General features: G+C 33.3%; 1 protein-coding gene across 1 annotated transcript; it reads left to right on the forward strand.

Annotated features, from left to right (window-relative positions):
- Window positions 1-2,797: 2,797 nt before the first annotated feature.
- Window positions 2,798-14,301, forward strand: LOC130471880 (uncharacterized). The gene is made up of 5 exons (XM_056842220.1): window positions 2,798-3,161; window positions 12,558-13,122; window positions 13,232-13,531; window positions 13,606-13,702; window positions 13,783-14,301. The coding sequence occupies exons 1-5, from the start codon at window positions 2,798-2,800 to the stop codon at window positions 14,299-14,301; spliced, it is 1,845 nt and encodes a 614-aa protein (XP_056698198.1).
- The last annotated feature ends 257 nt before the right edge of the window (window positions 14,302-14,558 follow it).

Raw genomic sequence — 14,558 nt, forward strand, 5'->3', positions numbered from 1 at the left:
TCCTTGCCATTTGTAGTGATTTGAACAGTTGTGAAGTGTGAACAAGGGAATGATGGGTTTCAAACTGTTAAATATATTAAGTTAGGGTTTGTTTTGGTGTTGTTTTAGGTCTAATTAGTCTCTACTCTCTTCATATTTCGACTTGAAATTCGTAGATATGATTCGATTTTCTGACAAGCACCGTTAACCCCTGACCTGTCTCAGGGACGGGCCTAGTCTGATGTTTCCCATAGGTTTCAGGAGAATTGGATAATCAATTGGTCAGGTGTATGGTTACAATTGTAGGATGTGAGCAAGATTTATTGTATATTTGATACATACAAAGCATAGTTTTAGAGCTTTGGAGATTCTGTAGTAATAATTCTCGGTAGTTAGGTAACGAAAAAGAATAATAAAGATCCTAATAAACTCGGGCTTTAATCAATTCTGTTACTTTCATACTTTCTCTAGGAGGTAATTGGGGCAAGAGGGTGAAGCTGAATGGACTTCTGTGTTACACTTTGCATCTTTTAATTTTCGTCAGTTCAGACTTTACTTTCTTTGACCCCCTGTAATCTAAGTAAGATGGTAGAAATCTTTATCTCTGTTACCATAATTTGGTTGGATGTGGTATTATTAGCTGGCCTTTTTATTAGATAGCACGGGTATAGATATCCCTTGTCAAGTTCTTCGGTTTCCTGCAATCCTAAAACAGCAGCAGGGTTTCGTTTTCATTGTATATGGACAGAGCTGATATGATGATCCTGAATTTGAAGTTACGTAAATATGGCCATGGAAGTGCAGGTGACTATATTGAGGAATCCATATGGGAGGTGCTTTTATGGTGGAATGTAGAATGTCAGTAATAAGGAAAAAAACAGAAAACTTGAATGAATTAGGAGGGACAGTTGGTGGTCCAATTGCAGTAACCTGGAATCCAGATTTCAGCATATGCCTGCAATATGATTTTTATTTGGTAGCTGCTTCCTGCTTGCAATAATATTTTCTTTGTGAATTTATTTTTATTTGCTTGCAATATATCTTATGGATAATTTTGTGTCTTGATTTTCAGTTCGTTGCGTATTTAATTTATTTTTGTTTTGTTGATTCAATTGTGGTGTTTAACTAGTCGTTCTTGTTGCTTTTGTGAAAAGTTGCTAAACAATTTATACTTGATGATCATGATATCAACTTGTTAACCTATCTCATGGGAAAAATACTTAAAAAATGTAGAGATTATAGTTGCAAAATTATAAACCATGGTCAATAACTTTTGTTTTGTATGTTCTTTATATGTTATGAGAAAATAAGAGAAATATTATGTACAGATCACCCAAAAAACTAAACGAGAATGCAATGTTAATTATTTGCAGATTAATGTGGTTTAATCGTTCTTTGTTTTCTATAAGTGGGTTTATTTATAATTATAATTTTTTTTTCTTAGACATGGATACTAGTTGGATTGACTTACAAAAAGGGGATACCCGTTATTATAACGGTTGCATGGAATTTTTAGAGGTTGAAAAGGACACTCTTCTAAAGGGAAAAACTCGATGCCCGTGTAATAAATGCAAGTTAAATAAATGGTTTGACTTAGGCGAGGTAGGAGGACACATTTTATTTAACGGTTTTTATAAGAATTATAGGCAATGGATTTTCCATCGTAGAGTTGAAGAGAGTAATACCTTAGAGATCCCTAATGATCAAGAAAATTTAGTTGGTCGAGATGATATGAATGGGTTACTAAGAGCAGCTTTTAAGGTTGACAATAGTCCACAACCCACCAACGAACCCCAAGACCCATCATTAAGTGAAGCTAATTTTGAAGATGAATATTCGTATGACATGCATGATGAGTTAAATTTTGAATGTGAGGAAGATGATGAATTTCCATCAACCAACACCAATGAAGAAGAAGCGAAGTATAAACGACTTAGGGAAGCTTCTTATGAGGGTCTATATGAGGGGTGTACAACTTTCTCAAAGCTGTCGTTTCTATTGCACTTGTTTCACCTCAAGTGTATGTTCCATTGGTCTGCCGCATCATTTAATAAGTTGCTTGAGCTTCTATTAGACGCATTTCCTTATATTAAGGAGTTTCCATCGTCGTATTATGAAGGCATGAAGATAATGAATGATTTGGGATTGGGTTACGAGAAAATCCATGCATGTCCGAATGATTGCATGTTATATTGGGGCGAATTTGCAGGAAAAAGTGAGTGTCATATCTGCCACAGATCAAGGTGGAAGAATGTGAAAGAAAAGGAGGGTTAGAGTAGTGTGAAAGACAAAGGAACATGTAAGAAGGGTGTTCCAGCTAAAGTGATGCGGTACTTTCCTCTGATCCCTAGACTAAAGAGACTTTACATGTCATCTAAAACAGCAGAGGATATGAGATGGCATTTTGACCGCAAGGATGGAAATATCATAAGTCACCCGGCGGATGGTGAAGCTTGGAAAATGTTTGATAAAAGATATGAGGAATTCGCCAAAGATCCTCGTAGTGTTAGATTGGGTCTAGCAAGTGATGGCTTTAATCCATATCGTTTGATGAATACTAGTTATAGTACATGGCCGGTGATCCTGATTCCTTATAATTTGCCACCATGGCTTTGTATGAAGTTGACATCATTTATTTTGTCTGTGCTTATTCCGGGGAAACAGGGTCCTGGTATGGATATTGATGTGTACTTGCAACCATTAATCCATGAGTTAAAATTGTTGTGGGAAGGTGTAGATGCCTTTGATGCTTATAGCGGAAAAAATTTAAGATGCGAGCAGCCTTACACTCCACTATAATGACTTTCCAGCATATGTTATGTTGTCGGGTTGGAGTACAAGAGGTTATAAAGCTTGCCCTTCGTGTGTTGATTCTACTCATTCTTATAGTTTTGGTGGTAAAATTGTCTACCCTGGGTGTCGAAAATGGTTACCAGTTGACCATCCTTATCGTTCTCAAACAAATGAATTTGATGGGACAGAGGAACATGGTCTTGCTCCGGTTCGTGTAAGCGGGACAGAAGTTTTGAAGCAACAAGAAAAAGTTAAGTATGTGTATGGAAAGTCAAAAGTTGTTCAGAAAAAAAAGAGGGAGATAGAAGATGATGAACTTGATGATGATGATGATGATAATGATGATAATGACCAGGATGAGTTTAATCGTGTTCTGTGGAAAAAGAAAAGTAAGCTTTTTGAATTAGAATATTGGGAATGTTATTCGGATGGAACACTACAAGAGGGGGGGTGAATTGTAGTATGGAACTTTCTAGCCAATTTTGCGGAATTATAAAGAAACTTTAAGCAAGTAGAGAAACAATGCAAGAGAGATTTTACGAGGAAACTTTCTACGCCCAACTAGAAAGAAAACCTCGACCCACTAGGGATTTCAACTTAAACTCTTTTCACTATAGGGCAACAACTCAGTTACAAACCTATAAGGAACTCGAGCATTACTTGAGTTCCTCTACGAACTCAAGTTCTCAATAGTTGTTCCTCAAACAACTACGCTCTCACTGACTTCCCTAGAAGTCTCTCTTGACTCTTTTGCTTCACTCAAAGCCTCTCTGCTTCTTTCTCATAGACTTCACTCAAAGCCTACCCAAATACAACCGGAACTCGCTCAAGTTCCTACCCCATACACATCAGGAACTCACTCAAGTTCCTGCCCAAAACTTATACAAGAATTCACTCAAACCCTTGACAAATTACCCATTACAAGAGCTCACTCAACCCTTGAACAACTCTTAAAATATAGACATTTGATAATTGATTAAACTCTAATATGTAGAGAGTGAATAACTGTAAAGGAACTCGGAACTGTCAGGAATTTGGAACTGTAGGAACTGACTCTAAAAACGTGGAAAACAAAATATAATTTCTGTAAAATTATTCCACATAAACCAGACCCTTTTTGGAATGACAACGCAAGTCAGACACTCTTGAATGAATGAGAAAGCTCTCCTTTTATAGAGGAAGAAACCTCAACCACTTTCTCCATAATCTTCTCCACTAACAACCACTAAGCCCTTCAATTTAGGCATGATCCCATGACTTTAGTCAGTAGAGAAAATCATGGAGTTAGGGCTAAGCATAATCAGGTTTTCCATGATCTCCTATTATTTCTCCACTAATGTAGTTTTTCCAAAACAACGTAAAACAATGATTTTAATTTTCTAAAACAAAACCTTTTAAATCTGATTTTAATAAAATAGAAAAATAAATTTTATTAAAATAAAATAACTAACAATCAGATTTTATTTTACAAAAAGATTAATTATTTTTTATTTATTAAAAATAAAATTTTAAACACATTAAACTACAAAAGATATTCAAAACAAATCCTAGAATGAATAGGACATTATTAAAAACGAATTTTAAATAATAAATAAATAAATATATGATATAAAAATCAGAATCCTAACTAAAATAAGATTTTATAAAAATTATCTTTTATTTTAAAAACATAAATAAATAGAGTTTTACTAGGAGATAAATACTCAAAGTCAAAGGTAAATCCCTAACAACTAGGAGTGTTAAAAGCCACGTTATTGACACTTAAAATTACCTTAAAACTATGAGTATTCTAGGAAGATAAACTGACGTTATTTCTCATAAGTTCCGACAAGTTCCTTTTGGCACCGTGTTCCTCAATTATTCAAGTTTCTACATACTTACATGAATCCTAGAAAATAAACTCTTATTTTCTTCTTCATGCTTCATGATGCTCCAACTCAAGAGCCTCATGTTGATAGTTCCGCCTCTGGAACTTCTCCATGCTTGTTCCTACTCAAGAACTTTATACTCGTTGTTCCTCGTAGGATCTGCTGAGGAACTGATCTGTTTGTGTTCCTTTGAAGAACTTTGTTGCAGCTTGGATACTTGATTTATTGACTTGAACTCTTCATGTTTGTTTCTTCATCAAACCTATATTTGTTTCGTATACATATTGAAACTCAAACATAGGTTAGTCGTTTGCTAGTTGTCATCAAAACCATAAAGTTAGTGATGACAACCAATACAAGCAAGATGAAGAAAACCAAACTAATAAACAAGTATGCAGTAGTTAAGGACACAAACTCTAAGTCTAATGGTATACTTATATAATTAGACTTCTCTTCTGAAGTTCCCTTCACTTCTTGAGTTCCTTTCAGGAACTTCACTTCTTCTTGTATATATCTTCAGAAATTTCCAACTAAATGATCTTTATTAACCTTCATTACTTGTTCATGCACATCTAAACAATACACACATTAGTTAGATAATCATCATTTGTTCATAATCATCAAAACACTATATTACTCAACAATATTCCCCCTTTTTGATGATGACAAACAAATGATGCTTATCGCAAATTAGACATTAAAGATTTACATTAATTCCCCCTTAATAATACAGACTGGAAACTATTGAACAAGTCATGCATAAGAGGATTTAGACTTGACTATATTAGACAATAAGCATTATACATAATCTTCCCCCTTTTGTCATTATCGAAAAGGACATTCTTACACATATTTGCTTTAGGTAAATCATATATACATATTGCTATATGCCACAACTACCACCATAAAGGTTAAACACTTGTTAGTCCTAAAAGTCTCAAGATGCTCAATTTTCAAACTTAGGATGCATATGCTACACGAATTTCCAATTCACAATCCAAAGATCCAACTTTAAAATTACTGAAGGAACTTGACAAATAATAAATTAAAGTCAAGCATAGATTAAATTTGAAAGTCAAAAATGGATTAAGAGAGTATGATATTGTAATATCGGGCTCAAAGAAGTATGAGAGAAATTTATGGAACAATTTGAATAGAGGGAACTTTGAGATAGATAGTGTGCTCTATAGTTAGGTTTTCAAAGTGAGGTTCTTAACAATCATTAGAGTTTATCATTTTACCTCACAATCTTGAAATTTCTTCTAAACATAACACACGTTCACCATGATATGTACCAATCAAGTTCACTTCTCTTCAACCACCAACTTTCCTTGAGAAACACACTGATAAAAGGAACTTGAACGTATTTCATCAAGTTCTTTCAATTTTTGTTTATGTTCCCCTTTCAACTGATTCCATGAGTAAACGTCTTCAGAATCATATGTCATCTAGGAAATAATAAATATTTGATCACCCTTGTTTTTCTTTTTTTTTTTCTTTTTTTTTCAATTTTTTTTTTCATCATACCTTTTTTTTTTTTTTGAAACAAGGGTGTCATTACACGTTGTGGCACTTTCCTAGAGTTTTTAAGTACAACAGTAAAGAGAAAATATATTCATACATACTTGAGTTCCACCACCAAATATGAATCATTTACATTTGTTCCTCTCTTATTCCCCCAGAGTTTCTTACCATTCCTCTTTTCATTTTGGAGCTTGTAAGTGTAGCTCCATCTAATGATTTCCCTCGAAATATTAATTGATAAAGTATAATAAACTTGCTTCTCACTTCTTCCACAAACTTCCCCCTCAAAATGTATCCATCCATTTATAACTCTTTATGTATCATCAAACCATACAAATCAATGAATATTAACTTAGAGCTCGTGGGAAGTAGTATATTTGAAGTGTCGGGATATGAGTGGAATGATAATTTTGGAAATAAGGATCTTCGAAGTTATGAAATGTTAATGATAGGAATAAAGAATACAACGTAGAGATACAATACTGGATTGTAGAGTATGGTTGTACTTAGCACGGACACACAACCCAAAGGTTGTAGAATAATGCTAATGGCTCGGCACAATAGAACACTCTTTGCGAATGTAGTATAATGCTCAACCCAATCACGAACACACAAACCAGTCTTGTGGAAAGATGTTGTTCTTCAAATACATATGGTGTGGATAAGTGGAAGTTGGTTAAAATATAGGTTTGTTCCCTCTGACAATATTAAGCAAGATAAAGAACTATTTTTATGGGAATCTACTTGCCTAGTTCCATCAATGTTTCTTCCATTGTTTCTTTGGCAACTTAGGATTTTCTTGTTTGATAGCATCCATATAGTTCTATTATGAGACCTCTAATACTCTTTGGGCAAGTGAGTATGCCTTTTACAGCACAAAATATAACTGCGACACATTTACTTTAAGCATACATAATTGCCTTATCTAAATATGTATAGGAGTTCCAAATCAACAAAACTCATAGAAAAGACTAGGTTATGCTCATGTCATTGCTTCATTAAGTATTGATCCTCTAAACAGTCCATGAATAGATGAAATCATAAGGAAAGCATAATCACATAATGCATTTCAAGACTTGTACAATTAAATTAATAAGTAAACAATATAACACATTAAAACATGATATGATATGAATAAGAAAAATGTACCTTATATAATTTTTTATCATGTGTATGATTACTTTGAGGTGCTGGACTAATTTTGATGAATTTATGTTCGAGTTCCTTGAGTGCTAGTTCCATCATCTTGATGCCCTCATATCTTATGGAAACTTTCACTTACACTCGAATATTGTCAATCATTCTTCAAAAGTTCCTTCATCATGTTAATATAAACACTTATGCTCATGAACCCTTTAAAAAAATTCGTTAGGATCTACACTTATGTATATATATCATTGTAAATATATATACTAATGAATCAGTTTCTCTTGAAAACAAAAAATAGTAATTTTAAAATCATTTTTCAAGAAGGAACTTGACATTGTTCCTTATAGGCAAAAAGAAGTCATATTCTGTTTGGAACAACCTAAGTCCCATATGTGCATCAACATAAAATTATACATAATTACCTTATAAGCAAGCTAATGGAGTGAGAGTCTCCTAAAAATCAATACCTTTTTTACTGGTTGTTCCTTTCAAGAACCAACCTTCTCCGAGTTCCTTTGCCGATGTCATTGATAAATTGATTAAATGAAAGTTGTAGTGCACATAGGAACTCGATGACTGAAATTGGCAATTTCTCTACTACTAGAGAAGTAGTGGAACTTGTTACATGATATTGATTGATCGAGTTGATCTTTTTAGTTGTCCAAAGTTACAACCATTGTAGGTAGAACCAAACAATATAGTGAATTTTCTCTCATAGAACAATCGTTGTCGAGATATAACGAGGTGTTCCCCCTTAGTTGGAGCCACCTCATTTTTTCATGTTTCAAGTAAGCTAGAACATGTTCCTATGGTATTCATGAAAATTGTCCATCTTGAGCTATTTTAATATGAGTAATTTGGAAAAAAAATAAAACTCAAGTGTAATACTTTTGTGCAAATTTATGATTAGCAAGTTAGTCTAAATAAATATATACTCAAACATAATAACAACATATAATGTTCCTGGAAAATTTACTTCACGAAAGAAACATGAAACATATATTTTGTTCCATGGAACTTAGGTTAACAAGAATCAAGAACTTGTACATGAAAAACTTTGACACCATAAATTTAATGTCAAATAGTTTATGTACCATTTATCAAGTTACTGTAACCTTGAGTTCGTTGATTGTTCCACCAGATCTTAGGAAGAGTTCCTTTGATCAATGGAACTTATTATTATGCATTTTATATATATTAAATTTCAAAATAAAACCTATGACACAAATAAGGTTAGTTTGCACAACAATTTAAGGGAAACAGGTTATCAAAAAAATATTCAACATTAATTAACACAAGTAAAATGAGGGAACAACCTTACTAACATTTCACATGATTGAGTTCCTTTGAGATGTTCAAAGTGACTTCCAATTATATAGTTCATGTGAGTTGATTCGTTGATATGACCCATCATATTTGAAAGGAACTTACATGTTGGTGGAACTGGAACTAGTTTACATCTTAAGTTCCAAGTTCCGAGCCTGAGTTCCTCTTCACTGTTCCAACGAATCTAATGGATTTCCAACTCATTTTTTCTTGGTGTAGTTCTGATGTTGTTCCTTTACCTCATACACACACTCAATCATGAGTTATAAACCTGTAAAAATAATTTCGCTTCTACTACCTTCCAAAATCATGCATTAGTAGTAAATATATTTAGGTAGCATAATTTAGAAGATTAAAGTATACAAAAATTGTATACTAACAGACCTGTAAACAATTCATGGTCTTGGGAACCTGACATAATTTCAGTTCCTTTCTTTTTAGCAGTAGCATCTTAGAAAATGATTATTTTAAACTGCTAGATCTAAGATTTAACATGCATACATATAATAAATATTCAATATACTCATAATACATGAAAAATCCGTTATTTGGACAATAAAATGATATAACATTAAATTATGCAGCCCAAAGAATAAAGTTTCCTTTGCAGGGAAACCAAGTTCCAAGAGTGGCTATATGCATTGTTCCTTTGTCTTGTTCCTTGAACCATTCAAATAATGCATGAATGCAAAATCAGTTTTAGAATCTGAAATTTGTCTCACAAAAACATATTTGAGACAATCCAAAATCGATTAAACAAAATTTAAAATATATTTGAACAATTTTCATAAAACGTTGTTAGGAACTTGATTTAAATAAATAGCGTATGCATATAAAGATCTCAAAAATTAGATGTTTACGTTAACTGTATCATTAAGGATCTTTTCGTTGCAGCCTTTATCTGTTCCTTGGAATGGTGCTGAAATGAGTTCCTTTATTCGAAAGTTTCTCTTCGCATTTTGATCCTTGTTCGGATGTGGGGAGCTGATGTAATGTATTTTTATAATGTCGCACCTTCGTGAGTTCCTAAGTATAACTCGTGGGTCAACAATGATCCAGCGAGTTCCTCAATGTAGAACTTAAATTAACAGGAACTCTGACATATTAATGTGCACCTTTGTTTGTTCCTGTACCAATTTCTTTGTCGAGGGAACCCAACAGATTTGGGTCCCTTCTTGTTAGTAGTAACTGTTAAGAAATTAATCAACACAACAACTACTACCAAGATACAATATGCCTTCATATAAATGATATTCAATATATTCACGAAGCATATAAAATAATAGTTTTTAGGCAGAGAAAAAATAAGTAGGATATTTTGTTGCCTAAAAATTAAAAACTCCGAGTTCCACAGATATGCATTTTCAAAATACGTTTCCTTGAAATAAATTTAATGTACTGAAGTTTGAAAAAATAAATTGAAAAATCATTTATTAAATATAGATTTTAGATTTTTCAAATTCAATTTTAAATCAAAACAAAACAGAAGTTCCATTAGAAACAATGCAAGGAACACGCAATAAATTAATGTATGCACACAAAGAAGGTCTAAAGGAATAGATATTTACCTTAGAAGATCGCCAGTTATACCTTGACTGACTTTTATTCAACAATAAAAGTCAGATCTGCCTTGTTCCTTTGAATGGGTAGGATCGAGTTCCTTTCATCAAGTTTCTTGTAATTGTTCCTCCTTCCAGGAACTTAACTCAGCAGGGTTTCCTGCTTATCAGCGAGTTCCGGCTCTGATACCAATTGTTATTCGGATGGAACACTACAAGAGGGGGGGTGAATTGTAGTATGGAACTTTCTAGCCAATTTTGCGGAATTATAAAGAAACTTTAAGCAAGTAGAGAAACAATGCAAGAGAGATTTTAGGAGGAAACTTTCTACGCCCAACTAGAAAGAAAACCTCGACCCACTAGGGATTTCAACTTAAACTCTTTTCACTATAGGGCAACAACTCAGTTACAAACCTATAAGGAACTCGGGCATTACTTGAGTTCCTCTACGAACTCAAGTTCCCAATAGTTGTTCCTCAAACAACTACGCTCTCACTGACTTCCCTAGAAGTCTCTCTTGACTCTTTTGCTTCACTCAAAGCCTCTCTGCTTCTTTCTCATAGACTTCACTCAAAGCCTACCCAAATACAACCGGAACTCGCTCAAGTTCCTACCCCATACACATCAGGAACTCACTCAAGTTCCTGCCCAAAACTTATACAAGAATTCACTCAAACCCTTGACAAATTACCCATTACAAGAGCTCACTCAACCCTTGAACAACTCTTAAAATATAGACATTTGATAATTGATTAAACTCTAATATGTAGTTAGTGAATAACTGTAAAGGAACTCGGAACTGTCAGGAATTTGGAACTGTAGGAACTGACTCTAAAAACGTGGAAAACAAAATATAATTTCTGTAAAATTATTCCACATAAACCAGACCCTTTTTGGAATGACAACGCAAGTCAGACACTCTTGAATGAATGAGAAAGCTCTCCTTTTATAGAGGAAGAAACCTCAACCACTTTCTCCATAATCTTCTCCACTAACAACCACTAAGCCCTTCAATTTAGGCATGATCCCATGACTTTAGTCAGTAGAGAAAATCATGGAGTTAGGGCTAAGCATAATCAGGTTTTCCATGATCTCCTATTATTTCTCCACTAATGTAGTTTTTCCAAAACAACGTAAAACAATGATTTTAATTTTCTAAAACAAAACCTTTTAAATCTGATTTTAATAAAATAGAAAAATAAATTTTATTAAAATAAAATAACTAACAATCAGATTTTATTTTACAAAAAGATTAATTATTTTTTATTTATTAAAAATAAAATTTTAAACACATTAAACTACAAAAGATATTCAAAACAAATCCTAGAATGAATAGGACATTATTAAAAACGAATTTTAAATAATAAATAAATAAATATATGATATAAAAATCAGAATCCTAACTAAAATAAGATTTTATAAAAATTATCTTTTATTTTAAAAACATAAATAAATAGAGTTTTACTAGGAGATAAATACTCAAAGTCAAAGGTAAATCCCTAACAACTAGGAGTGTTAAAAGCCACGTTATTGACACTTAAAATTACCTTAAAACTAGGAGTATTCTAGGAAGATAAACTGACGTTATTTCTCATAAGTTCCGACAAGTTCCTTTTGGCACCGTGTTCCTCAATTATTCAAGTTTCTACATACTTACATGAATCCTAGAAAATAAACTCTTATTTTCTTCTTCATGCTTCATGATGCTCCAACTCAAGAGCCTCATGTTGATAGTTCCGCCTCTGGAACTTCTCCATGCTTGTTCCTACTCAAGAACTTTATACTCGTTGTTCCTCGTAGGATCTGCTGAGGAACTGATCTGTTTGTGTTCCTTTGAAGAACTTTGTTGCAGCTTGGATACTTGATTTATTGACTTGAACTCTTCATGTTTGTTTCTTCATCAAACCTATATTTGTTTCGTATACATATTGAAACTCAAACATAGGTTAGTCGTTTGCTAGTTGTCATCAAAACCATAAAGTCAGTGATGACAACCAATACAAGCAAGATGAAGAAAACCAAACTAATAAACAAGTATGCAGTAGTTAAGGACACAAACTCTAAGTCTAATGGTATACTTATATAATTAGACTTCTCTTCTGAAGTTCCCTTCACTTCTTGAGTTCCTTTCAGGAACTTCACTTCTTCTTGTATATATCTTCAGAAATTTCCAACTAAATGATCTTTATTAACCTTCATTACTTGTTCATGCACATCTAAACAATACACACATTAGTTAGATAATCATCATTTGTTCATAATCATCAAAACACTATATTACTCAACAGGGAACATAATCCTCTTAGACACAACTTAGATGTTATGCACATTGAGAAGAATGTATGTGACAATTTCTTAGGAACTCTTTTAGATATGAGCAAGAGTAGAGATGATAAGAATGCTAGATTGGCCCTTAAAAAACTGAACATAAAATCTCATCTTTGGCCTCAATCTCATCCAAGTCGTGTTAACGACTATTTGCCTCCGGCTGCATACACCATGTCTAAAGAAGAGAAAGAAAGATTTCTTACAGTCCTACAAAATCTTAAAGTTCCTGATGGGTATGGATCTAATTTGCAAAGGTGTGTGAATTTGAAGCAACGAAAACTTATTAATCTGAAAAGCCACGATAATCATATGCCCATGCAAGATGTCCTTCCTGTTGCTTTAAGAGCATCTAATCCTACAAAAGTAATTGATTTGCTCGATGAATTGTCGTACTTTTTCAAGAAGATATGTTCAACTGCTATTGAAAGAAGTGAATTAGATATCATTCAGTCGAAGCTTGTGTTGACTCTTTGTAAGATGGAGAAAGAGTTTATGCCAACTTTTTTCACAATCATGGTGCATCTACTAATTCATCTAGTGGAGGAGGTCAAACTCGGTGGACCTGTTCATTATAGGTGGATGTATCCCATTGAGAGGTCAATATCTTAAACTTCAATATTTTTTTTTAATCATTTTAAAATAAGAATACATCGCAATACTTGTCTTATTCTTTCACGTTCACAATCCTGTTCATTATATTTCAAGGTATTTGGCCTTTTTGAAATCTCATGTAAGCAATAAAGCGCAACCAGAAGGATCCATAGCTGAAGGGTACCTTTTATGGGAAACAATTGCTTTTTGTTCGAGATATTTAGAAAGTGTCGAGACCATATTCAGCAGACCGAAAAGGAATAAAGATGGTGTTCCAGACATCAACAACTATTTATATGACTCTGCTGGTCGTGTAGTTGGGATGAAAAAGAATGTCCGTGCTGATGACAAAAGTTTAATGCAAGCACATAGTTATGTTTTGCTTCATTCAGATGAGATGAAACCGTTGCTTGAGTAAGTAGCGTTACGGGTTATTTTAGAGCGTATCGGTCATTACTGTTAGTAACTCGAATTTTTTATTTCTAAAGGGCCTTCCTACAAGAAAAACGGCAAGAGAATCAAGTAGAAGAAGTTCAAGAAAGTTGGTGGATAATCAATGAATTTTCCGATTGGTTGCTAAACAAGGTCATATGCTTTTAAGTTTGGGATTTCCTTATTTATTTTTTATATTTACCAATCTAAAACTTATGTTTTTCGAATTATAGGCCAATAACCTAGATGATAGCACAAAAGAAGGAAAAGTAAGAAAAGCCTTGGCCTATGGTTTAAGAAATCGCGGCAAAAGGATGAAAAGTGTTATTATCAATGGCTATAAGTTTGACACCGTGGACCGTGAGCGATCTCGAAAGACTCAAAATTCCGGAATTATGGTAGAAGCTGATGGCCAAGAGTATTACGGAAAACTTAATGAAATATTAGAACTTCATTGTTATGGTTCTTTCAAGGTTCTAATGTTCCGATGTGACTGGGTTGATGTACGAAGGGGTGTCAAAACATACTCGAGCGGTAGAGTTCGTATCAATTTCTCAAAGTTGATGCACACTGGTCAAAATTTGGATGATGATCCATTTATTTTCTCTTCTCAAGCAAAACAAGTTTTTTACATTGAGGATGAGATACAAAAAGGATGGGTTCATGTTATTAAGACTAAGCCTAGGGACTGGTTTGATATTCCTGATGATGACGATGATGAGCTTCCAAATAATAGTGTTTTGGATTTATAGAATTCTTTGTCATAGTTTATAGATTTCATTATTTTTCTTTTGGATTCGAGTTATGAACTTCTTTTCACCGTGTAAAATGATATTTCATTTAGTTATACTAATTTCAGTTAAACGTTGTCATTACATTTATATTACTTATTGAATGGTGTTTTGCTTATTTGTTTTATGAGATTTCCTTCTCTATTTCATATCCTGCTTAACTGCTACCGCTCTTTATTTAACACAAAACTTGACACCGTGTATTTTGTTATATTTTT

Source organism: Spinacia oleracea, chromosome 4 (genome assembly GCF_020520425.1).
Source record: "Spinacia oleracea cultivar Varoflay chromosome 4, BTI_SOV_V1, whole genome shotgun sequence".
Taxonomy (NCBI): domain Eukaryota; kingdom Viridiplantae; phylum Streptophyta; class Magnoliopsida; order Caryophyllales; family Amaranthaceae; genus Spinacia; species Spinacia oleracea.

Bases quoted from the DNA above. Each gene is read 5' to 3' on its own strand.
- LOC130471880 (XM_056842220.1), top strand. From the start codon at position 2,798: ATGTTGTCGGGTTGGAGTACAAGAGGTTATAAAGCTTGCCCTTCGTGT. The intron at 3,162-12,557 runs GTAAGCTTTTTG...ACAATTTCTTAG, and splicing joins TGTTCTGTGGAAAAAGAAAA to GAACTCTTTTAGATATGAGC. The intron at 13,703-13,782 runs GTCATATGCTTT...TTCGAATTATAG, and splicing joins CCGATTGGTTGCTAAACAAG to GCCAATAACCTAGATGATAG.